This window comes from Rattus rattus, chromosome 8 (assembly GCF_011064425.1).
Source record: "Rattus rattus isolate New Zealand chromosome 8, Rrattus_CSIRO_v1, whole genome shotgun sequence".
NCBI lineage: Eukaryota > Metazoa > Chordata > Mammalia > Rodentia > Muridae > Rattus > Rattus rattus.
In genome coordinates this window covers 30,737,003-30,763,183 of record NC_046161.1, presented here as the reverse complement: position 1 = coordinate 30,763,183, position 26,181 = coordinate 30,737,003, and the positions used below count along the sequence as shown (strand labels likewise).

The window sequence follows — 26,181 nt, the reverse complement described above, 5'->3', positions numbered from 1 at the left end:
AGAGCACTGCGGGCTAATCGGTGCATTCGCGTCTATTCCCTGTGGCGCCGACCGATGACTAGAAAGACACAGTCGGCCTGAGCGGCAGGCACCTCAAGCTGAAAGAAGCCGGGCTCTGTAAGGCCATGTTTCGCAAAGTGCTGCGTCTTGGCCTGTGCCCGGGCCTCCCTACCCGGGGGCTACGCACACGCAAAGGAGGCTTTACTCTGGGTAAAGCTGAGGGCAGCAGAGAGAATATTTTAGCGGTTCTGGGGAGCCCAAAATCTCCATATACGTGACCTTCAAGGTTCGACCCCCTGCCTCGTGCTGGCAGGGCATCGAGTTAGCTGGGAAAAGGGGTAGGCTTGCCTGCTAGAGGTTAAAGAGCCAATCCAAGTGTATGGTTCTCAAGGAGGCTCTTCCCAGTGGACAATAAATGGAAGGTTGCTGGTGGTAATGGATAAGGATAAGAGACCATATAGAGGTGCCCGGCTTTAGAAGGCTGTGCAGTATTATACTGGGGACTCGTGTTCTCTGGGCCTGGTATACTTGAGTGGAGATAAATGTGCAGTTGAATATCTGAGAATGGGGCTCAGGAGGGAAAGAAGGTCTGTAAAACTAAATAATGTGAGTCACCCTAGCTTGACGGGGAAATAGAAAGTGTAATTTTAGGAAGTTGTTAGAGGAGATGCATGACAGGTGGGACAAAGACCAAACAGCAAAGTTGGAATAATACCCCTGCGAATGAGTTGATCTTATAAGAAAGGATGAGGTTGGAGATGTGCCAATCCAAACGTCTATTTCAGCCCACCTTTTCCTGTGCCCATCCTCCAACCCCCAACCACGTAGAAAAGAGCCTAAGTCCATCTAACTGTAACTATGTCCTGCAGACTGGGATACAAAGGTATCTGACTTTAAGAAGAAGATTGAGTCTATCCTGCCGGGAAAGCAATGTGAAATGGTGTATGATACCAGCCACCTGCCCCCAGAACAGTCGGATGTGGTCATCATCGGAGGTGGGATTCTTGGTCTGTCTGTGGCCTTTTGGCTGAAGAAGCTGGAGAGTAGACGAGGTGCCATCCAGGTGCTGGTGGTGGAACAGGACCACACGGTGAGGTCAGGGAGTAAGATAGTCATCTTACTGAGGGCACAGCCTGTTAGAAGTCCGAAGGGCAGGGACTGTGCTTTCTTTCGACTTTAGAGCTTAAGAAATAGTTCCAGGTTCTTCCTCCCTCAAAAAAGAACTTTGGCAATAATATTGTTTTGTTGGGGGAGGGGACGAGGATTTGTTACTGTTGTTTAATCTCTTTGGCGACAGGGTCTTAAATACAGCTGAAGCTGGCCCTGAACTCAACATCTTCCATTCTCAGCACATGCTGAGATTACACATGTGCTCCAGAACATTTGCCTAGACTTTTGCTTACAGAAGCAGATTCCATGGTGATTGTACTTCCATGCCTGAAGGTCTGTCCAAGACAGCTTGTAATCTGGCTAATTATCCATGCAAACAGCAGCCTCTGCCTTCGATTAGGCCCCACTATTGATGAAGTCTTGGTTGTTCTTGTTTGCTGTTGGCCATTAGCTGCAAATCTCATGTTTGTCTTCAGTATCTCCTTCCTTCCTTTCTTGTAAATTAGTTGTTGGAGATTAACTTCGAACACTTGGGCTTCCTGGCCATTACTATCGTGTCCCAGTATGCCCAGCCCTATGATGACTTCTGCTCAGTTCATCTGCCATTGATGATTTAAAACACTGTATATCTTAGCTGTGGATTGACTTCCATACAGGTTTACCCATACTTGCTCCTTGAAAAATGATTCCCCCGTTAACATTCAGATGTATAACTGACAGCTTCCATTGCAGGATTCCATTACACATGACATCATGACAGTCTACCTCAGTTTTTCTTTTCACAGTATTCACGGGCTTCCTCCACAGGGCCTTCTGTGGGCGGGATTTGGCAGCAGTTTTCTGTTCCTGAGAATGTCCAACTCTCACTCTTTTCAGTCAACTTTCTACGGAACATAAATGTATGTACAGTAAGATTTGAAGACTGGGGTGGGAGCCCCTTCTTTAGCCTAAAGATCAGGAGTCTAGCTGGCCAGGGGAACCAAGGAGAAGTAGTGTGTTGGAGGCAACAAGGCATTGGGATCTTGACTGCCTTCCAATATCAGTGCCTAGAGAAGGGTTTGTCCTGATCTGGGCCACTGCGCCTGGAGCTGTAGTGAGACCAGGGAGGCTCCCTTTTATGTCAGCTTCTTTGGAGAGCAACTTTTTTGCTTTGCACACAGGAGTACCTAGCTGTGGTGGACGCCCCTCCTGTGGACCTTCGGTTCAACCCCTCAGGCTGTCTCTTGCTAGCTTCAGAAAAGGACGCTGCCACCTTGGAAAGCAATGTGAGAATGCAAAGGTGGGTGCCCAGCAGTGCCCTGAGCTGCTTCTTGGCGTCACATACTTGGTGAGCTCCTATAGCAAGCTAGGAATGGGGAAGCCGAAGGTAATTTCAACCTCCTTGTCAGTAGCTCTTATTATCAGGAAAATGGGCCTATTCAAACTTTCAAGGCCTCATGAGGAGGGCTACAACCCAGATCATAGCACCCATGTAAGAGACTTCCTAGACTCAACAAACCAGAATCTCTAGGGAGTGGCCAGGGGACTGGCCTTCTAACAAGAATCCTTAGTTAAAGATCAGCTAAGTACATAAAGGGCCAGACAGTAAATATTTTAGGTTTTGCTTATCATTTTGTCTCTGTTTCAACTTTTCTGCTCTGCCATTATTGTACAAAAGTAGCCACAGACAAAAAATAGGAATAATTGAGTGTGGCCTATAAGTAAAAGTGGGCAGCAGGTTGGCCTTAGCTCGTTGAGCTTCCCGTCAGTTAAGGGTTGGGCACCTTTGGGATGTGGTATGCACAGACTCACGCTGTGAATCTCACTAGTGAAGCTAGATAAATGTTTGCAGATGCTAACTCATTTCATTAATTTAATCAGAACATCCCATTTTACATGTGGGGGAACTGGGGCAAGATCTAGCGAAGCTGGCATTGTGCCTCAGTTTAAACTAGACACTGGCTCGCAGGAGTGTTTCCAGGCACCCTCATTCCCTGGCCAGTAAGTGTTTTAGAGCAGACACTCATTCGGAGGGACAGGGTTGTGCCAGGCAGCAGAGAAGAAAGTGTTTTACAGGAGTCAGTGGAATGTGGTTCCTCACCATCTTGTGAAAGGAGATAGAGTGGGCTGGGGCAAGCAGTTGAGAGTATTGAAGAGACAAGAATGTAGAGAAAGAAAAGAGCAGAGCTATGAGTGAGCTGGACTTCCTCTCATGGAGTCAGGGTCCATGTTTCTCCCCTCAGGATTCTCTCCCTAACTCATTAACTGAGATGTACACATTTCTCTTAGGCAAGAAGGAGCCAAGGTCTGTCTGATGTCTCCTGAGCAGATGCAGAACAAGTTTCCCTGGATAAATGCAGAAGGAGTGGCTCTGGCATCTTATGGTGAGGTTCACCTGCACAGCACTTGGCTTTCTTTCCCTGAAGATGGGGATTGAAGGGCTCCTTGGGTTGGAAGTCTCAGTGTGCCATCTCCACACTGAAGGAGGACCTCTTTCCTCCTGAGTGACAGGGCCCACCCCAAACCATGCTACTTCTCTGGCCTTCAGCATGACTGGACTCTTGTACAGTTGGTCAAGATGACCTTCCCTGCCTCTAAAGCCCTAAAGAAGTGTGTGGGGTGTATAGTGGGAAAAGGAGGGTCCCAGTGCTTTATTGAGTTTTCTTTTTTCTTATGTCAGGGTTGGAGAATGAAGGTTGGTTTGATGCCTGGTCTTTGCTCCAGGGTCTTCGTCGAAAGGTCCAGTCAATGGGAGTCTTTTTCTGTCAAGGAGAGGTGACACGTGAGTCCAAAGTCTTGTTTCCTCTGCTTATGTCTTACATCCAGGACAAGCCCTAGCCCAGGCTCTGACTTTCTGCTTACAGGCTCACCCAGGGTTGAGGTGAAAGGCTATATTCTGCTAAGCAGTTCAGCTTTCTTGCCACTATCCTGCCCTGTTCTTGGGTAGCCAAGTTTATTTTGGTTTCTTGATGTCTCTTGAGTGTCCATGGGAAAGCACTCATTCTTCCCATTTTCTTTCCTTGAAAAAGCAGTGGTGGTTGTGGGACCAGGAATGTGGCTGTTGGCAGAGTGCTTGCCTACCATTCATAAAAACCCTAAGATCCATCCCCCTAGGTTATATCCCCATAAACTGGGCATGGGGCTGCATGCCTGTAATCCCTGAACTCTTGGAGCTACAGGCGGGAAAATAAGTTCAGGAGTTCAGGGTCATCTTCCACTACAAAGGAGGTCTGAGACTAGTCTGTGATACATGAGAGCCTTTCTCAAAAGAAACCAGTGTGACCCTATTTCCCTCAAGGGGAGAGTGTGTGTGTGTGTGTAAAATCACTGTTGCATTTGCTTTGAAGAGATCGCACGACCAAGGCAACTCAGATAAAAGAAAATTTAGAGGATGCATGGAGCTTTGGAAGATTAGTCCATCATCATCATCAGGGTGGGGAGCATAGTGGCAGGCAAAAACGGTGCAGAGGTAACTGTAAGCTATATCCTGATCCACAGGCAGAAGGCAGAGAGAAAGATAGACGCTGGGCCTAGTATGGTTTTAAAACCTCAAAACCTGGGGTCGGGGATTTAGCTCAGTGGTAGAGCGCTTACCTAGCAAGTGCAAGGCCCTGGGTTCAGTCCCCAGCTCCAAAAAAAAAGAAAAAGAAGAAGGAAAAAAAATGCATTGAAAAAAATCTCAAAACCCATTCCCAGTGACATACTTCCTAATCTTTCCCCAACAGTTAGTTCATCACTGGGGACTAAGCATGCAAATATGAGCCTACAAGGCCATTCTCATCCAAACCACCATTTTGTGTCTTTGTGTCTGCGTTTATCCAGGGAAACTTGTTCTGCATCTGCTCAGGAGACATCAGACAGACTTTGGCTCCTTCCTGCCTACAAGAAATGTGTACATCTCAGTTAATGAGTTAGGGAGAGAATCCTGGGGGAGAAACATGGACCCTGACTCCATGAGAGGAAGTCCAGCTCACTCAAAGCTCTGCCCCAAATGGCCCATCAATACATGTTGATGGGAATTCTAGAGCTAGAACCCAGGGTTCCATGCATGCTAGGTATAATATACTCTACCCCTGAGCTAACCCTTCCAGAAGGGCTTATTTTTAAATTTCTTTCCTGCAGGTTTCATCACTTCATCTAACCAAATGGAGACTCCAACTGGGGAACAGGTTGTCTTGAGAAGGATCAACAATGTCCACGTAAGTCCCAAGTTGCAGTGTGCTGTTTACTAGAGTAGAAGGCAAGAAGGGAGATAATCTACTTAGATACTACCTGCTTCCCAATACTGATAAAGTTAGGCTCAAGGGAAAATAAGCCTGTCAGGATCCATTGTGTACCCTTATCCCACTCACATACAGCCAGACTTCCTTCCTCTTACCTTCTGGTGCCTACAGGTGAAAATGGACAAGAGCCTGGAGTATCAGCCAGTGGAATGTACTGTAGTGGTCAATGCCGCAGGAGCCTGGTCTGGACAAATTGCAGAGTTGGCTGGTATTGGGAAGGGACTTCCTGGCACCCTCCAGGGCACCAAGCTACCTGTGGAGCCAAGGAAAAGGTAGCTACTCCTTAGGACAGCTAGGGATGGAAAAGAAATGATACAAAAGTTTAGGATGTATTTGTGTGTGTGCGAGTGTGATTTGGGCACAGGGTTGGTGAGGGTTATTCCTGCAATGTCATAACTCTGCTGATCATGACAGGTATGTGCACTTATGGCACTGCCCGCAGGGACCAGGTCTGGAGACACCGTTGGTTGCAGACATCAGTGGAGTGTATTTCCGACGGGAAGGATTGGGCAGCAACTACCTAGGGGGCTGTAGCCTTACTGAGGTAAACTAATTTTCAAGGAGACATAAACAAGCTGTCATTAAAGAGGCAAGCCATTGGGGAGCAAGGCTTTGCTGTCCTTGATGTTGGAATTGGAATCCACTGAAGGGATTGATGATAGGAATCAGATCTTGGCTTGCCCTCATATCCAAGAAGCGTGGAAACCTTGCCTCTACCTCTTACTTAGGAAGAAGAACCAGACCCAACAAATCTGGAAGTGGACCATGACTTCTTCCAGAACAAAATGCGGCCCCATTTGGTCCAGAGGGTGCCATCTTTTAAGACTCTGAAGGTAACTAATGGGAAATAATTGTTTCTGTTAGAATTTGGTTATCAAACAGCCCATCTTAGTCCCTTTGACCTGTTGTGTTCCTTCCAACTAACAATTGCTAAGGAACCTATTGGATCTATCCCACCACATGAACCCTTTAGCAGATGATCCTGAGCAAGGGTGTGGGATGAGCATATGTGTGGCTTTACCAAGAACCTCAGCATCTTTTGCACCTGCAGGTACAGAGTGCCTGGGCTGGCTATTATGACTACAATACTTTTGACCAGAATGGCGTGGTGGGCCCCCACCCACTAGTTGTCAACATGTACTTTGCTACGGGCTTCAGTGGTCGTGGACTTCAGCATGCACCTGGCATCGGTCGAGCTGTGGCAGAAATGATACTAGAGGGTCACTTTAAGACCATCGATATGAGCCCCTTCCTCTTCACCCGCTTTTACTTAGGAGAGAAGTTACAGGAGCACAATATTCTCTGAATGTGCAATTCTTCTCTGGGCCTTGCCTTGTCTCATGTTGGCTTTGGTCACTGCCCAAGTCTCCCAGGACTGTGCCAGGAATACATCCCTTTCCTCACCGTCCTTTAAACCAGGCCTCTTCCCAGTGTCTCTGAAATGGAATAAACAAAGGCACAGAGGCCAGGCCAATGGAAAGTAACGCAGTGGGACCCTAGGGCTGATTGTAGCCTAGGCTGATTCACTACCCAAACAGTTCAGCTGGCATCCTGGGCATGGTGCCCAGGACTGGCCTCCTTCCTGGTGCTGATACAGAGAAATCTGACCAGAGCCAAGGCACAGAGCATTCCAGGATAGCCTGACCCAAATTTATTGACTTGTCTAATAACTTATTCTTCAATCAACATATGTATATGATTAACCCCTTCCCTCTGGCCTTATATTCTTCCCACTTTTCTTCTCATAGTAGAAGCATTTGAAGTATTGTGCCATTAAAAAGGCAGCTTTAGGGCTGAAGAGATGGTTAAGAACCCTGACTGCTCTTCCAGAGGCCCTGAGTTCAGTTCCTAGCAAGCACATGGTGGCTCACAACCATCTGTAATGGGATCTGATGCCCTCATCTAGTCTGTCTGAAGATAGTACAATACTCATATATATATATAAAAAAAAGACAACCTCATCCTCTTGAGAGTGTTTCTTAAATTCTCTGTGGGAGACATCTTGTTTGCAAGCTTGTATCCTGTTACCTGAGTTCTACAGCAACCATGGTTCTAGCAAATGAAATGGAATCATTCATCTAGTCAACTTCTATAAAGCTCCAGCTTCTGGCTACTGACATTCAGTCTATAGCAGGATTCAAAGTGGCTTTCTGAGTGGATCATGGAGCTTTGTGGGGAAAAAGGAGCCAGCATCTGAAGAGCCACACTGAGAAGCTTGGATTTCATCTCAGCAGAAACCCAGCAGAAGATTTTTAAAGATGGAAGCCATATGATCAGATCTTCCTTTTAAGCGGTAGATTGCTTGCTTAGCATGTGGATGGCCCCGGGTTTGATACTCAGCACCAACAGCAGAGAGGATCTGGGGGAAGTCACTGGCTCCCTTGTAGAGAATAGTCAGAGAGCGAAGCAGGAAAGCAGGCTCTAGATAAAGACCGTTTCAGTCTACTTAGCAGTCATGGTGGGAAACACATGGAATGATGGGACAATGGCAACGTGAAATGGAGTCAGTATTTCCCGGCTTTCTGGCTAAACAGCTAAACAAGTACCGTGCTTCTTACCAAAATGACAGAGGGAACAGCAAAATGAGTAGTCTGATGTGGGACAAACTGAAAGGAAAGTGCCTGTGGGAGGTGTGATGGGTGATTGGACTAGTTGGGTGGTCAGGTGACAGAACAGCATCACCAAGGAGAGCAAAATGTAGGGACAACTAGAAAGCTGGAGTATCCACTGACATTTAGAGAAAACAGATGAACGCTGAAGGACTGACCCATGAGGCAGGAGAAAATCCAGGGATACGGAATCATGAAGACCAAGAAGTAGGCACCAGAATGAAATGTCACATGCCAGCTGGGCCCAGCACCTAGCATGTCACTGGTGACCAGGGAATGCAATCTAAGGCACATAGTAGAGTAGAAAGTCTTGGGAAAATGGCTCCTTCATCAGAAGTCCTTTGGAGTAAATAAAAAGTAAAAGAGGTAGATATCATATAGGGGAGGGGACAGGAGAAGAGATGGGCCAGCTGGGAGTATAAAGCCTGTGTGTTTTGAAGAGCGCCAGGAATGAGGCAGTAAGCAAAAGAAAAGTCACCAGAAGATAGTGCTGAAATGTTAAAAGGGTCATGTCAGGAACAGCGTGGACAGGCTTTAGGTTAAAGAGGAAAATCAGAGACTTGGATTATAAATTAGCCCTGGATTATAAAGGTGCCCTGTAGCAGAATTTTAACAGAATGTTTGTATCTGCCATGAATCTGGAGTAATGGCACCTAAGCTTTGAAGTAGCTTTTGTCAGTGATTGTTATCTGAGATTTTTATGGGGTTATTCCTTTGAAGGTTTTTCAGCTTTTGCATATCATAGTCAGGAGATAGGTCTGGCAAACCGGGACATCTCCCATGGTCGAGAATTGCTTAGGTGATTGTAGGATGATGTCATACAGGTGAAGGCAGGTACAAGATAGAACGAGGCCTGTCATTGGACGAGAAGGAAGGATGGGCAGGAGAAAAGTTTTAGAGGAGGAGACTGGAACCAGAGGAGAAAAGCAGCCAGGAGAAAATGGAGGTGGATGTTAAGATCCCTCTCTGTACACTTACAGGTTGTTATGAATATTCTTAAGGGATGTATATGTCCAGGGCTTTGTATGTTTAGGTGGGCAATTATATCTTATCAATTGGATCAGAGGTTATTGTGTTGTGTGTTCTTTCATGTGGCGGTTTAAGTTCAAGAGAGTATGTGGTGGCTGGAGACATGTGTATACCTGCCTTGGGAACTGGATGGGGAGGGAGATTGTTGCCAGGCTCAGAGAGACGCCATCAGCAGTGTGATGTGAGATAGAACAAAGCAGGTGAGAGACTTTGCTGACTGAGATGAAGATATCCATCAGATATCTTGGGGCACTGCGGTGCCAAGACCTAGTGTGGGATAGAAGAAAGTATTATTTTAAATTTACAGCAACAGGTAATAGTTCTTTCAAGATAGCTCCTAAGTCAGATAAGTTTTGGTATTTGGTATTTGACTTGCTAAAGGTGACTTATATAAAGAACTTCATTTATATATGAATTCAGCTTGAATTCATCCTGTTGTGGCTATCTTCGATTGATCAGTCCATGTAAACCACCGACACTCACAGTGTCCCATAGTGACTTCAACACAGCCTTAGTCTAAGGGTTCAAAGAGATAGATGTTATAATCATTAACTCTTAAGGAACCCTCTACTTCTGCAGGGCTTTAATCTTGTCTCATGGGAAAACCCTTATGATTGCATTTGCCTTGCCCTTTCAACTATGTGAGGGGTCCTCATCTTTGCCCCCAAAGCCAGCAACCCCACACCTTGTCCTGTACTTTGGGTGCCCATCAAAGCATTCCTGCTGGACCCTAAAGACCCTTCCTGGCCCCAGGGAGTTTATACTACAATGAGAGGTAGGGCAAAGGGATTTGTGGATAGGGCAGATGAAGAAAGGCTTTCCTCAAGCAGATAAGATGGCTCAAAATGCCATTTAGCCCTGACAACTTAGTTTCAGTCCCCAGAACCCAAGTTAAAATGTATGCTATGGTTGCATATGTGTGCAATCCCAGGGTTCAATATGTCAGGGAAAATAGAGACAGGAGAATTGTCTGGAACCTCAAGAGCCAGCCAGCCTGGAGATATAGGGTGGTGGAAACAAGAGATAGCCTACCTCAACAAAGTGGAAGAAGAGAACCAACTCCCAAAAGCTGCCCTCTGACCTATAGACATGCAATGATAATGTTTAAAACCTTTATTTCGTTTGTGTATGTATGCGGGGGAGGGAGGAGGCCGGACGAGGGAGTCCTTCCCTCAAGCTGAAGTTACATGCAACTGTGAGCCACTGGATATGGTGCTGGGAGTCAACTCAGGTCTTCAGGACGAGCAGCAGGCAGTCTTAGCAGCTCCAGCCGCAGTCTCTTGTCCAGGTAGAGTGGCCAAGCTGTAATCCCAGAACTTAGGAGTCAGGAAGATCAAAAAAGTTCAGTCACTTTAATTACAAGTGTGAAGCTAGGCTAGACTATTGAAGACTCCATCTTTACAAAAATAAGGAGAGAGAAGAGAGGGGGAGGGGAGGGGAGGGGGAGGGGAGGGAGGGAAGGAGGCTGTAGAATGAACCTGGCTGGAAGACCGGCAGTTTTCACAAGCACAGCTGGGCAGAAGCTGAAGGGAGAACAGAAATGTTCTCGCCAAGGAGCCATCCACCAAGTGTGAGCAACTGCTGGGTGTCCAGCTGCTGGGGGAAGGGGGGGGAATGAGACAGCTCTTTCCCTAAACAGCTCTTTTCCTTTTATCCCTAACAGAAGAAGGAATGCTTTATTCCTGAGCCACACTTGGGTGATCATGGCCCAGGAATATAGATTTAGGTTACCCCAAACTGCATGTTCCAATGTGGGAGTAGCTTCACAAAGTTTTAAATTTTTGCAGAACAAAGTCATAAATCATGCCAAGTTTAAGATACATTGGTGGGTACATCGCAGAGTCAGTTATAGCAAGATGGGGGAAGCTTTGCTGTAGGACTCGGGTGTTATCTGATGATAGCTTTTGGGTTGGGCAGCTAAGGGTCTGCTCAAGGAATGGCTGGCTATTCAGCGGGCTTTAGAGCTGGCTGAGCTAAGGTGAGCCTCTGGACAGACAATATTCCTGTCTCTCCACCTCACTGCAGTTCTAATCAGTAAACCAGTCTTTGCAGACACAGTTGCTTTCCAGGAATTCTTATGAATATTCATCTCACAACACCAGCAACCAGAGAATATAAATCTGATGAGTAAACCTAGAAAGATCACCCACGAACAGCCCCCACAGCACCAACTTCCTCCCTCAGAACAAGTTAAGAGTTTTGGCTGGCTGGAGAGAAAAAGAAGTCAGAGAGGGCTAATAAGGCTTTACACCAGCCCATTAATACTCCTTCACCTGCAGCATTTCATGTGAGTTGTTTTTAGGTTGGTATTTTAATAACACTTCGATAGCAGGAAATACTGAGTGCTGTATTATTTCCTTGGAGTTTCACAAAGCTCACAGCAAGCTCTAGGAAGTGGGGACAGAAGACTGTATTTCATCAGGACTTACCAACATTTTGCCTAGCCACCCCTTTTTTGCAGTTACTTTGGCACCCTCGGAAATGCTGTTGAAATGATACTAGGAAATCCCTGCCCTGAGGCACTTTTGGCCAGACTGATTCTGGCCAGTGGGCGGCAACATTAATGGGACCCACCTCCCATAAAGGTACGGACCTCCTAGGGGCTGGCCCATCTTCTTTGCCCACCTTACTTGGGGGAAGGAAGCCTCATTTTCCCCTACTGTACCGAAAGAAAGTAAAGTCTGCGCCTCCCTTTCAGAAGTTTTCTCCTCGTCCCCTTGCCCACACACGGGACAAACCGAGGCTCAGGGTTTCACGGCGGTCTGAGGGGGTTCGGGTGTCCGGGTTCAGCTGCGGGTGGTGGCCAGACAGCCGGGAATCCCGAGCAACGCGGATGGGTGAGCGCCCCCTAGGGTCTGGTCAGCGGGCATGGGCAGGAAAGTGGTTGGTGCGGGCGGGAGGGCTGTGGCCGAGGAGCTTCCGGGAGCCGGGGCAGAGGCACTTCCCGGCCGAGCTTGCCGCCCGCAGCGCTGGGCCGCGCAGGTGAGCGGTAGGGACGCGGGGCAGTGGGCGGTGGGCGGACGAGCCTGCGGAGTCAGCCCTTTTCCAGGGATACCCGTTCCCCTACCCCTCTCCTTCCAAACCGGGGTCCAGCACTCTCCGGAAAGCCGCCACCTTTCTGTGGCACCGATGCCAGCGCAGAGCTTTTAGTCTGGCTGGGCTTCAGCAGCCTGACCATGTACGTCAAGGGGCTCTCCCTGGCTCCCTGTAGTCTCTGCTCTGGTCATAACCTGGCCCTTCTGGGTTTGACTCTGTGGAAGTGTTCTGCAAGAATGTCACTTTATTTAAAGTTAAGAACCTACTCGGAGTTGCTATCACGGTCACTTAATGGGCGTCCGCCAGGAACTACTATTGTGCCAAGTACCAGAGGGACTTAGGGGAGTAGGAACAATTCGGTCGGTCCTTAGGTCCACTGGGTGGCAGGTAAACCAGAAACCCGAGAACTGCAACTAGAGAAGGAAGTAGGGAGTTCTCCATCGGTCAGACCTACCCAGGAATGACTCAGAGGAAGCCTTTCTTGCTTTGTTTTCAGACTTTAAGAAACAATATACAACCAACACACGGAAAAGTGCATAGATCCCGAGTCCCTCCGAACCACTTTTCACAAGCTCTCTTGTGCAACCTGCATCAGGAACAGTAAGTCTATGATGTATGCTACTTGAAGTATAACATCCTGTCAAAAAGGCAGACTGTGAATTGTTTATCCATTTCACTGAAGGACATGGTTGTTTTCAGCTTTGGCCTGTTGTGAGTAGGGTGACTTTAGTGCCTTTGTTCAGCTTGACTATATAGTACACAGCAGCTTCCCAACATAGCTATGCTTGGGACCAGAGCAAAGACTTAGTGGTTAAAAGCACTGACCACTGTTTCAGAGGACCCTGGTTCAGTCTCCTTACCCAGAGTGGCTTACAAACATTTGTAACTCTGGTTCCAGGTGATCCAGTGCCCTCTCTGGCCACTACAGGCACGTGGCATGAAAGCGATACATAGACATACGCACAGGCAAAACATCCATACACAGAAACTAACGTTTTGTTTTTTTTTAAGTTAAAAATAAAAGTTGTTCTTGCTAGCTAGCTACCTCAGCAGACACCTGTGATCTCAGCACTCTGGTGGAGATGAGAAGACATAAGTGCAGGGCCAGCCTGGGCTATCAGACCTTATCTCAAAACAAAGCAAGCAAGCCAACAGAGGTTACAGGAGTCACTCCCAGCCTGGTGTCAGCTCCCACTGTCCATGTCCTCATCGGGCTCCAGCCAGTGTCCTCCCCTGTCAGTGTCAGCTGTTCTGCTGACTGCACAGCTTTGAAGCCCGGAGGTTCCAATTTGCATTTTTCTGAGGCCTGGTAAACCGAGCATCTTTTGGTCTGTTGGTCATTTGAATATCCTTTCTGTGAAATGACTGTTCAGATCTATTCTCCATTTGTGTCTCTTAGCAGTTTATAGAGTTCTTGAACTATTTGGGGTTTGAGGCAGTTGTTAAATACACATTTTTAAACATTTTTTCTGTCTTGATAGATTACCTCCTTACTCTACTAATGACATCTTTGGAGCAAAAGTCTTCACATTAATGTTTTCCAGTTTATCATTTTCCCCTCCTACAGACTGTATCACATTTGATTTTTCCCTCAAAACATGATGGTTCTCAGCTGTACTCTCAGCACTCAGGGAGATTGCTATGAGTTTGAGACCAGCCTGGCCTACGTACCGAGTTCCAGGCCAGCCTCTACAGAGTGAGACCATGTCTCAAAAAGCAATTTGTTTTTTGCTGTGTCTACTCTAAAGTCAGAAATTATGTCCTACCTTTTCCTATAAGATCTTTATTTCTAGTCACAGATAACTCTCATATCCATTTAAAATTCCACTTCCATGGTTCGAGATGCAGATTGAGATTACTTTTCTCCACACCACTATTTAAGTTGACTAATACTATGGATTGTAAAGACCACCTTTCTGGGCTGGTGGTACAGTTCAATAGGTAGAACTTACCTAGCATGTGCAGAGCCTTGGGTTGGATCCTAAGCATGGCCTAAAACCGGGCTTGGTAGCCCTCGCCAATAATCCCAGCACTTCAGAGGTAGAAGTAGAGAGATCAGAGGAAGCTCGTTGTCATCCTCACCTATCTCATAAGCTGAAGGCAAGCCTGGGGTAGAACAAACCTTCTCTCAAAATAAGTAGGAAGCAGAGAGAAGACTGTCTTTTTCTACTGGACTTGGGAGGGGGGATGGTTCACAGGTGCAGGTAGTGAGCGCACTCATTTGGGACTTGAAGTGTAGCTTTAGTGGTAGAGCCGTGCACGGCACCGGACTCCATCATCTCCAGCACTACTTTAAAAAAGAGAAAGAGAGAGAGGGGCCATTTTTAAACTTCAACTAATGCCTGAAGACATGTTTTTTTTTTTTGTTGTTTCTTTGTTTTTTTTTAAGGTGGGGTCTCCTTTTGTGGCCCTAACTGGCCTGGAACTCACTATGCAGATCAGGCTGGCCTTAACACACAAGCACACAGAGATCTGCCTGCCTCTGCCTCATGAATACTGCTGACACAATCTGCGTGGCATGCCTGCATTTCCACATTTAGATTTACACAAAATCCACATCGAAATAAATACAAAGCAAATACATTATTTAGTTATAGATATTTTCAGAACAAAGATGGTGTTTTTGGACTAAGAAACGTAAGCATTCCAAGAGCCAATTTAAGAAGTATGGCAACATTAAATTTCCTATAACTCCTGTTTGGTTGGTAGGATATGTTTCTCTATGACTGTCTTTTTTTTTTTTTTTTTTTTTATCGTGTCAAGAGGAAGGAAGAGAGAGAGAGAGAGAGAGAGAGAGAGAGAGAGAGAGAGAGAGAGAGGCTCTATGACTGTCTTAATCAGGGTTTCTATTCCTGCACAAACCTCATGACCAAGAAGCAAGATGGGGAGGGAAGGGTTTATTCAGCTTACACTGTCCACGTTGCTGTTCATCATCAAAGGAAATCCAGACTGGAACTCAAGCAGGTCAGGAAGCAGGAGCTGATGCAGAGGCCATGGAGGGATGTTTCTTACTGGCTTGCTTCCCCTTGCTTGCTCAGCTTGCTTGCTCTCTTATAGAACCCAGGACCACCAGTCCTGGGACAGCACCACCCACAATGGGCTGGGCCCTCCCCCCTTGATCACTAGTTGAGAAAATGCCTTACAGCTGGGTCTCATGGAGGCAGTTCCTCAACTGAGTCTCCTTTCTCTGTGATAATTCCAGCTTGTGTCAAGTTGACACAGAAAACCAGCCTAAAACAATGTCTAAAATTCAATGTTTATATTTTAATGCCTTTGAGCAATTCACAGCTCTCCCTCCTCAAGCTCTCAAATGCTAGTATTACAGGCATGTGCCACAATACCCAGAAAACCCTTCAATGTATACTTAAGTTTAAAATAGTGGATGCCTTTTTTCATGCAGATACACACTTTTTGGCATTTTTAGTCTTCAGAACTTACAAAATGTAGTATGGAAAACAGTTTGGAGTTTATCTCACAGGAACAATCATAAAATTTAATGAGCCCTTTTAATTTATTCACTGTTAGCCAGGAGAGGAGGCACATGCATGTAATCCCGGCACTTGACAGAAAGATCTAGAATTCAAAGTCACTCTGGGCTACAGGAGACTCTACCCTAACCCCTCCCCACAAATATTAATTAATTAATTCACTGCTTATTAATAGCAATTTATTTGCTTTTTTAATTAAAAAATGTATCAGTGTTATGTATATGTGATGGGTGTGTGTGTGTGTGTGTGTGTGTGTGTGTGTAAAGCGGAGGACAACTGTATGGAGTTGGTTCTGTCTTTATGCAGATTCTGAGACTAGAACTCATGTCACCAAGTTTACATGGGCAGCTTTACCACCTGAGCCATCTTGCTGGCCCTCCTTTGGTTTGTTTTTTTGTATGTGTGTATGTGTTTGAGCTAGGATCTCAGTAGTATCCAGACTTGCCTTGAAATCTCTGTGGAACCCAGGCTAGCCTCAAACTCATGATCTTCCTGCCTCAGCTTCCTAGTGCTGCAATCATGCGTAAACACCACTGTTGGCTTTCAGATTTTTTTGTGTTTTGTTGTTTTGCTTTTGCACTAGGGATTGAATCCAAGACATCATACATAGCAGACAATCACTGTGCACTCCCTGAGTTACATTTCCTGTCCTTCGCTGCTCATCATATACCCGTTGTGTGTATGGCTCCCATACACACAGTGCAGCCCTTGCACTGCCCCCCTTAAACACACATAATACTTATACACTTTTAATTTTTTTCCATCTTTATTAACTTGAGTATTTCTTATTTACATTCCTATTGTTTTTCCCCTTCTCACTTCCTGGGCCAACATCCCCCAACCCCTCCCCCCCCACTTCTCTATGGGTGTTTCCCTCCCCATCCTCCTCCCATTACCGCCCTCCCCCCAACAATCACGTTCACTGGGGGTTCAGTCTTGGCAGGACCAAGGGCTTCCCCTTCCACTGGTGCTCTTACTAGGCTATTCATTGCTACCTATGAAGTCAGAGTCCAGGGTCAGTCCATGTATAGTCTTTGGGTAGTGGCTTAGTCCCTGGAAGCTCTGGTTGGTTGGCATTGTTGTTCATATGGGGTCTCAAGCCCCTTCAAGCTCTTCCAGTCCTTTCTCTGTTTCCTTCAACGGGGAACTTTTAATTTTTAAAAGCAAATAAATTGCGGCTACTTATTAGTAGTTAGATAATTTATTTATCTCCCATAGCCCCATCTGGTCTTTTTTTTTTTTTTAAAGATTTATTTATTTTATGCATATGAGCACACTCTCCCTGTCTTCCAACGCACCAGAAGAGGGCACCAGATCCCATTACAGATGATTGTGAGCCACCATGTGGTTGCTGAATTGAACTCAGGTCCTCTGGAAGAGCAGTCAGTGCTCGTAACCACTGAGCCATCTCCCCAGCCCCAGTCTGGTCTTTAGTTTACTCCTTTAGTCCAAAGTGACTTTGAGCTCTAGAACACTTATAACACTAGCACATAGGAGCCTAAGATGGGATCAAATTTTTATTTTTATGTTTTTTAAAGCTTATTTTGCATCTTACATGTATGGGTGTTTGTGTACCACGTGTGTTAGAGTCTAGAGGAGGGACTTGGATCCCCTAGAATTGGAGTTACAGATGGTTGTGAGCTACTGTGTGGGTCCTGGGGACCAAACCAGAGTTCTTTGGAAGATCAAGGTTCTTTTAACCCTAGAGCTATCTGTTCAGTTCCATGATTGCTGATTTAAAACCAGCATAAACTACATAGCAAGACCCTGTCTCAAAATTTATATACTATAATATGTATTTTATGCCTTTATATATATGCATATACACATAAAGTATCAACATTAAGTATATACCTGTCTATAGTTTAACATCTAGACTAAAGTTTCCAAATATCAGAATTTTCTAGAAAATTCACAAAACTTAGGCTTTACTTCTAAACCAGCCAGTAACAATCTTCAGGACTATCTTTGTATTTTGCTTTTGCAGGCGGTTTCTTTGGTGAGAGAGAGAGAGAGAGAGAGAGAGAGAGAGAGAGAGAGAGAGAGAGAGAGACTGTGTGTGTGTGTGTGTGTGTGTGTCTGTGTCTGTGTCTCTGTGTATGTGTGTGTGTGTGTGTGTGTGGAGAGGTTTCAATTTATAGCCCACGCTGGCCTGGAATTCACTATGTAGCCCAGGTTGGCCTTGAACTAGAAGTGATTGTCCTGCCTCAGCTTTCTAAGTCCCTAATGGAGTTATAGGCATGGCCACCATACCCAGTTCTCATCTGGCTTTTTTTTTTTTCTTGAAGGAACTTATTGACAATTTTTTATGAAGTCCCAGTCATTCTCTATAAAGTGGATATTTGAAGCACATGTTACTCTACTTTATGATTTTTTTAAAGAAGAAATGGCTTCTTATGAGCCCCAGTGAGTCTGAGATCAGACAAATCTAGTGATCAGGCCTTGTTTTAGATTCACCATCTTACCTGCTTGAGATGCATGACTTGATGTGTGGTGACTGTCACTCTGCATCTTGGAAAAGTTAGGTCATGTTTGAGTGATGGCTCCCCAGCCTTGGCTACAGAAGAACTAACAGTGAAAAGGGAAAATGCACGAGGTTTTGTCCAGGAAGCATGTGGTTTCTGGAACTTATCTGCCACCTTGCACAACTATCATGTCAGAGAAGCTGTTATTCCTTATGCTTACACTTTTCCATCATGGCAGTTAAAGGACATATCGCACCGTCGGCTCACCCCTGCTCCCAGTGTATATGTTACTGAACAACTGACTTCATCCTCCTCCGGATCCTCTTTCTTCTCCTTCTCCTCCCACCTCGCTTCTTCCCCTTACCCCAAATAGTGCTGGGCTCCATCACTGCACGCTGAACAAGGGCTCCAGCTGCATCTCCAGCACTAAAACCCCAAGTGATAGAAAAGGCAGTTGCCCCAAATCAGGATGCATTGTCAAAAGGGTGTTATTGCAAAAGACTTGCTTCCTTTCTCTCCTACTCTTTGTCCTTCTTCCCCTCCTCCTTTTGTCTTACAGTACTGAGGATTGATCCAGGGCTTTGTAACTGCTAAGTGCGTGCTCTCTCACTAAGCTACACCCCCAGCCCTGTTTCATAAAACTTTTGCATCTTTATAGTCAAGTAGAATGCATATTACCTGAATTTTTGTCTCCTTACTAGTTTTTATGTTGTTATAAACTTAAGAATATTATTTTTAAAAAATTAAGTGAGCATTGCGGATCCAGCTCAGTGGTAGAGAGCTTGCTTAGGGAACTCAAGGCCCTGGTTCATTCCTCAGCTCTCAGGGGAGGGGCAGGGGATGGAGCAGGACAAAAAAAGCTAGGTGTGGTGGCATGTGTTTTTAATCCCAGTACTCCAAGAGGCAGAGGCAGGTGGATTTCTTTGAGTTCAAGGCCAGTATGGCCTGCAAAATGAGTACCTGGAAAGCCAGGGCTGTTACACAGAGAAACCCTGTCTTAAAAAAACCAAAATGAGCTCTTATTCCCTCTTGCTCTCTTTGTTCTTATTCTCTGTCCTTGCCCCCCTCCCTGTCCCATCTCTCTACTCCCCCCACCCTTCCCTCCATGTGCTCATGGCCCGCCTTTCCTCTCCTCTTCTTCTCTCCACGTGGAAAAAAAAATGAATGAATGAATGAATGAATGATTTGCATCAAGGCCACACAATACAGTTTATATTAAAACAAAAATCAAGAAAATCTTTAGAGAATATTAGAATTATGTGATCTTATGTCTCCTACCAGGAAAAATACTTTTTAATTTATTATTTTAAAGAATTTATCTGTGTTCATATGTCTGTGTAGGTGTATGCCGTAGGGGGTGCCTTGGAGGACAGGTGGAGTTACAGGCAGTTGTGACCCATGTGGGAGCTGGGACCTGCAAAAACCGGGGTTCTCTTGAAGGAGGAGCAAGCTCTCTTCAGCACTGAGCCGTCTCTCCAGCCCCTGGAAAAGGCATCTTGAATGGTTTCCTGAGGTGAGGAGAGATAGCAGCCCCTGACCAGGAAAAGTCTTTCAAAGCTGCCAACGGTCAGAGCTACCAACTCTTCCTTAGGTTGTCAGAAGCCCTGAGGAAGAAAAGAAGCTCATGCAACAGGCAGAGTCCACTCTAGGTGTCCTCCTTTGTGACGTAACTGCTTTTCTCTTTCACGGATCTCCTCTGACTCAGGCACTCTTCCTTTGCTCTGAGTTAGAGAGACAGATGCCTTGGAGAATTACTTAAAGGAGGAAAAGCTACACAGAGGTCATGGTTTCCGAAGATTTGATTCATCACAGCGGGAGAGTGTGGTGGAGAGTAGTTCAAGCCATGGTGGCTCTGAAGCAGAGAGAGGGAATACAGGAAGGAAACAGGGCAACATCTAACCTGCAAGGGCACACCTCCCATTACCTGCTTTTCTCAACTAGGCTATTCTTCCAGCCCTCACACCTCCCAACCATGTCCTCAAATTATGAACCCATCAAGGGATTTGATGCATTCATTTTCTAATCATCTCTGAGACCGTGCTCCCAGATATCCCCAGGGGAGTGCCTTACTAGTCTCTGAGGCATTTCCCATTCTAATCAGGCCAACCATTAAGATCATCACCACATGGCATCCTTGCTGCTGCAGTGGAAGGTTTTAGAACTGTGGTACTTGTTCATTAATATCTGACAGACCCACATTTTTAAAGTTTTGACGCCTCTGATTACAGTGTATCTAATCACTGGATTTGTTTCTCTATGAATTCCCAGAGGGAGGTTTTGTTATGATTTCTATAGACCCAGCCAAAAGCCAGAAAGCTCTGGATCCCAGCTTTGTACCAGCCCTCTGGCTGGAGAGTTGCCTCTAGAATGCTAGGACTCCCCTGCATTGGAACAGGCTCTGTCCCCACAGAGTCTTCTCCCCAAAACCAAAGGTCAAAGAGCCCCCAGCATCAGGCCCACTCTATCCTTGCAGTGTAAAGGGAACACATCAAGTCACCAGCTAAGCATTCTTAGTCCTTAGCATTTTCATACAAATTCTGAAGCAATTTGATAACATCTACCCCAAAATGAAAAATCCAAAAACCTTCTGGAATCAGAGATAGCACTGAACTAAAGATCAGTTTGGGGAGGATTAATGTCATAATATTGAGTCTGACAAACCAAATACATCCCCCTTAGGTCTTGGACAGGATGACTCTGTGAGTAAAAATGCTTGCTGTATGAATCTGACGACCTGAGCTCAGTCCCCAGAATCTGTGATGGAAAGAGAACCAGCTGCCTTCAATCTTCAGAATCAAAAACTAAGGGCTGAACTCTAGAACTAAGGATTGGGTTTTAAAAGTACTACATTCTCTCCCATAGCTAGTTTATTTGAGACAGGGCCTTACTTTATATCCCTAGGTAGTTAGAAACTCACTGCATGGCCAAAGCTGGCCTGAAACTTGCAGCCATCCTCCTGCGAGTGCTGAGGTTACAGGTGTATGCCACCATACCCAGGTTTGCTTTCTTTTTAACATAGGGTCTCAACAGATTTCTGAGCTTCGTCTAAACTCATAGATATAAGTGATCCACCTGTTTCAACCTCCTGTGTACGTAAGATGACAGGTTGTGCCATTGAATCTGGATAGATTATTTTAAGGATATACTAACCCATAATATTTTAACACATGAGGTTCTATTAGCACATTAAATAAATTACATCATGTTTTCACATGGTAATGTGGAACGGAAGTTTCTAGTATTACAGTATTTTCTTTTTTTTTTTTTTTTTTTTTTTTTTTTTGGTTCTTTTTTTTTTTTGGAGCTGGGGATCGAACCCAGGGCCTTGCGCTTCCTAGGCAAGCGCTCTACCACTGAGCTAAATCCCCAACCCCATACAGTATTTTCTATTTCACAGATGGAGACACCAAGACCCGGGAAGACTGTTGAAGGCCATGGTCAGCAGGAGGTGTAAATCCATGCAGTCCACCTGTAGTCGGCAGTCTTCACCGTTTTGTGACATTGTTTCCCTAGCTGCCTGGTAAGGGCTAGGTGAGTGAACACATGGGGTTAGGGGAGACAGAGAGAAGATGTAGCAAGACCCACTTCAAGTATTCTTACTGTTCAGCACTGTCTGCCTATCTAAGGGTCAGTCCTCCTCCCACTCCTGCATGGACACAGGAAGTCTGTTTGACGAACTGCCTATCTATCCTCTGTGTTTTCCCAGATCCCAAATGCCGTCCTGGTCAGGTGAAGCAGAGAGCAGTCACTCTACCAAGCTCATACCTTGTAAGTCTGGTCACTCTGCACAGATCTGGGTTATTCCCGTGGTCCCAGGAACCCGATAGAGACTAGGAGAAGGGCAGAACTTCTGGGTTCCGCATCCTTTGTGATTCCCTGCCCCTTGCAGGATGGCCGTTCCATGAAGCTAAGACTGGATCTCTTCTCCCTGCCATTCCCCCAATGCCTGCTCTTTCATGGTTGGTTTGGAGGCCTGTGCTATGGCTTCATCCTCCTCCGTCCCAGCCTCCTCCACTCAGTCCAAGAAGCCTCGAGACAAGATAGCTGGTAAGTAGAGCCTGTCTCCTGATTATTCTCTGGTTCCTAAGAGAATACTCCACAGTCTGCTGGTGAAGTGGAAGGACTCACTTGTCCAAGCTCAGGAAGTGACAGCAGAAAGGCTGGTAATAGGGAAAAGCTGCTGCTGGGACTACCCAAAGCTTCTTGGGGAGGAAGGAATAAGGTGTGCGTAATGGATTCCACAGGCCTGCTTGGCCTGAAAACCATTGTGCAGAGTACTTTTTTTTTTCAGAGTACTTAACATGGTGTATTGGAATCTTGTCCAGGACTATTATGAGAAAGGAAATAAGGAAAGAAAAAGAGGACACAATCCCCAGAACAGCTGAGTTTTACTGTTATGGAGTACTTACAATTTACTAGGCGCTGCATTATCTCATTTCACCTTCAAGAACAAATCAGACCCATTTTACAGATGAGGAAGTTGAGATCTAGGCCAATTTGCTTAAGGCCATGGGCCAAGCACTATGGCAGGTCTCTAGTCAAATCTGGTACCTGGCCAAAATGTGACCAATTTCTGTGTTCTCTGGGAGCTCTGACTAATTCCCTTAGCCTCTGAACAACAGAACAGATTCCAGTCCCCTGATCCTTTTTCTTCTTATTTAGTTATTCATTTGCTTTGACCCAGGCTGCCTTGAAATTGCCATTGCAGTTGAGGCTGACCCTGAACTTCTGGTCCTCCCAAGTGCTGGGATTACAGCTCCATAGATCATCGTCATTCAGCACTGGGTCCACCTCCCCTGGCCCTTTTCATTTATACCTTCATCTAAATTCACCTCCTCTCTGAGCATCAGCTGGGCTTTGGGCCTGATTAAATGTAGATGTAGTTCTTTGTTGACTATAGTTGTAGACCTCTTGGTTTAAGTGGGCTGCAGGTAGCAGATATCAAATGATCTAGAACAGAGTAAAGTCATCTATTTTATGTTATAATTAAATTATTAACTGATAACTAATTCATAATTAGATAAATTATTTTACTGTAATTTAATTTTTTATTTTTTTTTCAGGCAGGGTCTCACTGTGTAGCTCTGGCTGGCTTGAAACTCACTGTGTAGATCAGGCTGGTCTGTACAGAGATCACCTGCCTCTGTCTCCTAGGTGCTGAAATTAAAGGCATGGACCACCATGCACAGCAGATTTTTTTTTATTCTTTTTTAAAAGATGTACTTATTTATTTTATGTATGTGAGTACCCTGTTGCTGTCTTCAGACACATCAGAAGAGGGCATCAGATCCCATTTCAGATGGTTACGAGTCACCATTGCTGGGAACTGAACTCAGGACCTCTGGAAGAACAGTCGGTGTTCTTAACTGCTGAGCCATCTCTCCGGCCCAGCAGATTTTATTTTTAAGAACCCCTCCCGGCATCGTCCAGCCTGGCCTTGAACTATTAGCCCCTCACTGTCTCAGCCTCCTGGGTACCCAGACTACAATAAAGGCTGCCTCTCTAAGGTGACCTTACTCCACTAGGTGCTTTTCTTAATTGGGCTAGTGTTTGGATCTCAGTGTTAGGGACCCTTTAAAGATAGCGGGAACTCTTAGACAAGAGATCCGAAGGATGTGCCAAACAGCAGGGCAGCAGGACGCCGAGGGGGAGGTGAAGCCGGCAGGGGCTTTAGCTAGCTGACCACAAGTCTCAGCTCAGTGTTTCTCCCCTGTAGACTGGTTCAGGCAGGCTCTGTTGAAGAAGCCCAAGAAGATGCCAATCTCCCAGGAAAGCCACCTCAGTGATGGTTCACAGACAGCCACACAGGATGGTCTCTCACCCTCCAGCGGCAGTTCACCTCGGAGTCATAGTTCATCCCAGAGCCAAAGCTCAACCCCGAGCTGCAGTTCAGGAATGCCTCCTACCTCACCACCAACACACGTGGACAGCAGCAGCAGCAGCAGCAGTGGCCGTTGGAGCAAAGACTATGATGTCTGTGTGTGCCACAGTGAGGAGGATTTAGAGGTGGCCCAGGAGCTGGTTTCCTACTTGGAGGGTAGCAAAGCCAGTCTACGCTGCTTCCTGCAGTTTCGGGATGCAGCCCCAGGTGGCGCCATTGTTTCTGAGCTATGCCAGGCGCTGAGTGGTAGTCACTGCCGCGTGCTGCTCATCACCCCAGGCTTCCTTCGGGACCCCTGGTGCAAGTACCAGATGCTGCAGGCCCTGACGGAGGCCCCAGGGTCGGAGGGGTGCACCATACCCCTGCTATCCGGCCTGACCAGAGCCGCCTATCCACCGGAACTCCGATTCATGTACTATGTGGATGGCAGAGGCCAGGATGGTGGCTTTTATCAAGTCAAGGAGGCTGTTATACACTGTAAGACACAGGAGGGCTGGGAAGGGGGAGAGGAGTCATCCAGTGTCTGTCTATATAAGGACTTTAGGAGATAGTCTCTGCCAGTGATTGAGAGAGTTTTGGGAGAATATTGACTGGATTGGTACCCAGTGGCGTTTGAGAAGTTAATTGGTCTTGTTACTTAGCCCCTCTGAACCTCGAGTTTTCATAACAGGCAGGGCCTACCACAAACAGAATCCTCCATTCACATCAATTAGCAAGTAGTATTAGTGATAATACTGGGTTTCCCTATGAAGTTGGATTAGAGGTGCGTTCCAAGAGTGGGGCAGATGCCAGGAGTGACATCAGTTCAGCAATGCAAAGTGTGAAAGGTAACAGAAACCCGTTGTTCCCTGTGAGTGTGTTAAAGGAGGGACATTGTAGCAGGTGGGGCAGAAAGCAGGATGAAAATGGAAGAGGGGAGAAACATGTGCTGGGTGACAAGCCTTGTGATTCTCTTGGTCTCTTTCAGATCTGGAGACACTAAGTTGACACTTAGAGCTTTCATGAGGAAAACTGGAAATAGTTCACAGCCATCGTTAGTCCAGTAATGGCAGGAGGCATCAGGAGCCAGAGCCAGCTGCACTCTCTTCATGACACAGGATCAGATTGCCACCAGCTTCCATTACTGAGGACTCTACAGAACTGCCAGGCAGAAGATGGGGCCCACCCCTGAAAGGAGACCAGGAAGAAGATGGGGACTCCCCAAGAAGGGCAGGAGGAAGTCAGGGACTCTCCCCAGGAAGACCACAAGGAAGTCAGAAATTCAAGTTGTCAAGAGACTCTGCTATCAGGAAGGTCAGCAGTCTTGTCTGCTGCTTAACTGGATAGGAAGCTGACACACGGCTGTGTGCTTTCCCAGGCATCAGGCACTGGGGGAACAGGTACCACTCCTCAAGAGGGATGAGCCTGACTGATGAGCCGACATTGCCCAGGGAAGCTAAGAGGAGGTGGCAGGTATCTGGTCCTTCACACATACACACTACTGCTCTCTTTCCCAGAGACATCGACTCACTTCACAAAGCCGGATAACACATTCAGCCCCACACTGAATTTCACCATTGAAAAAATGTTATTAAAAATGCAATCCTAGGGGCTTCAGAGACAGCGGCTCAGGGGTTAAGAACTCTTATTGCTTTCGCAGAGGATCCAGGTTCAATTCCCAGGATCCACATGGCGATTCACAGCCTTATCTATAACTCTGCTTCCAGGGGATCTGGCTTTTTCTGACCAGGATCTCCTGGGGCACTGGGTACACATGTGGAACACCTATATAGATGCAGGCAAAACAATCATACACATAAAGAACTGTTTTTTAAAAATTAGAAATGCAAACCTAGGACTGTAGATGGAGTCCATGGTAGAACACTTGCTTAGCAGGCCTCAGGGCTTGGATGCTACCTCCAGCACCACCAAAAGAAAGAAGCAAGCACAGACCTGGAAGCGGCTCTGAATACATAAACAGGTAGGGAGAAGGGAAGCCAGGGTGTGGGGCTCAGCTGGATCAAAACCAGCAGATCATGGGACACCTGGGCCCTCAGACATCTGCTAGAGCCCATGTTTCACGGCACCTGGCTTTATGTTGAACAGAGAGGAACCGATGTTCTCAAGCTAGCACCGGAGTGCATTCCCAGGGAGAGGCAAGGTGTCACCTGTGTTCTCAATAGGTACAGAAACATGGTCAGCTGAATGTCCTGGTCTCCCCTGGTGTGTACCTTGAGCCTCTTTTTTTGACACATCCTTTTATTTAAAAAAATGTTTTTAAATCATGGGTTTCTTTCTTTCTTCCTTTCTTTCTTTCTTTTT

The 26,181-nt window shown here is 46.2% G+C and overlaps 2 protein-coding genes and 1 long non-coding RNA gene across 7 annotated transcripts; 2 read left to right on the top strand and 1 right to left on the bottom strand.

Annotated features, from left to right (window-relative positions):
• The first annotated feature begins 7 nt into the window (after nucleotides 1–7).
• Nucleotides 8–7,309, top strand: Foxred1 (FAD dependent oxidoreductase domain containing 1). 3 transcript variants are annotated; one of them, XM_032910927.1, is made up of 11 exons: nucleotides 8–210; nucleotides 870–1,090; nucleotides 1,896–2,009; nucleotides 2,271–2,389; nucleotides 3,379–3,473; nucleotides 3,770–3,871; nucleotides 5,212–5,288; nucleotides 5,484–5,644; nucleotides 5,787–5,916; nucleotides 6,101–6,205; nucleotides 6,424–7,309. In XM_032910927.1, the coding sequence occupies exons 1-11, from the start codon at nucleotides 126–128 to the stop codon at nucleotides 6,676–6,678; spliced, it is 1,464 nt and encodes a 487-aa protein (XP_032766818.1). In that variant the 5' UTR covers nucleotides 8–125; the 3' UTR covers nucleotides 6,679–7,309. The 3 variants fall into 3 exon arrangements, with proteins under 3 accessions (XP_032766818.1, XP_032766821.1, XP_032766819.1); XM_032910930.1 differs by having other exon boundaries at nucleotides 21–117; nucleotides 6,424–6,678; XM_032910928.1 differs by having other exon boundaries at nucleotides 175–286; nucleotides 6,424–6,678.
• Nucleotides 4,720–11,818, bottom strand: LOC116907788. Its single transcript, XR_004388845.1, has 3 exons — nucleotides 11,676–11,818; nucleotides 5,468–5,664; nucleotides 4,720–4,968 (listed from the first exon to the last, which is right to left on the bottom strand). It is a non-coding gene; the product is annotated as an uncharacterized LOC116907788 (long non-coding RNA).
• A 288-nt stretch (nucleotides 11,819–12,106) lies between these two features.
• On the top strand, nucleotides 12,107–25,283 carry Tirap (TIR domain containing adaptor protein). Of its 3 annotated transcripts, none has more exons than XM_032910524.1 (7): nucleotides 12,107–12,646; nucleotides 19,341–19,512; nucleotides 21,397–21,519; nucleotides 21,706–21,767; nucleotides 21,889–22,046; nucleotides 23,716–24,357; nucleotides 24,848–25,283. In XM_032910524.1, exons 5-7 carry the CDS (start codon nucleotides 21,956–21,958, stop codon nucleotides 24,865–24,867), a joined length of 753 nt encoding a protein of 250 aa, XP_032766415.1. In that variant the 5' UTR covers nucleotides 12,107–12,646; nucleotides 19,341–19,512; nucleotides 21,397–21,519; nucleotides 21,706–21,767; nucleotides 21,889–21,955; the 3' UTR covers nucleotides 24,868–25,283. The 3 variants fall into 3 exon arrangements, with proteins under 3 accessions (XP_032766415.1, XP_032766412.1, XP_032766413.1); XM_032910521.1 differs by having other exon boundaries at nucleotides 21,397–21,530; XM_032910522.1 differs by lacking the exon at nucleotides 19,341–19,512 and having other exon boundaries at nucleotides 21,397–21,530.
• The last annotated feature ends 898 nt before the right edge of the window (nucleotides 25,284–26,181 follow it).

What these genes read in the sequence shown, in the direction of transcription:
- Tirap (XM_032910522.1), top strand. Translation starts at nt 21,956, where the DNA reads ATGGTTGGTTTGGAGGCCTGTGCTATGGCTTCATCCTCCTCCGTCCCA. An exon ending in GCCTCGAGACAAGATAGCTG is followed by an intron (nt 22,047 to 23,715) that starts GTAAGTAGAGCC and finishes TCTCCCCTGTAG; the next exon opens with ACTGGTTCAGGCAGGCTCTG. An exon ending in CAAGGAGGCTGTTATACACT is followed by an intron (nt 24,358 to 24,847) that starts GTAAGACACAGG and finishes GGTCTCTTTCAG; the next exon opens with ATCTGGAGACACTAAGTTGA.
- Foxred1 (XM_032910927.1), top strand. Translation starts at nt 126, where the DNA reads ATGTTTCGCAAAGTGCTGCGTCTTGGCCTGTGCCCGGGCCTCCCTACC. An exon ending in AGTGGCTCTGGCATCTTATG is followed by an intron (nt 3,474 to 3,769) that starts GTGAGGTTCACC and finishes TTCTTATGTCAG; the next exon opens with GGTTGGAGAATGAAGGTTGG. An exon ending in CTGTCAAGGAGAGGTGACAC is followed by an intron (nt 3,872 to 5,211) that starts GTGAGTCCAAAG and finishes TCTTTCCTGCAG; the next exon opens with GTTTCATCACTTCATCTAAC.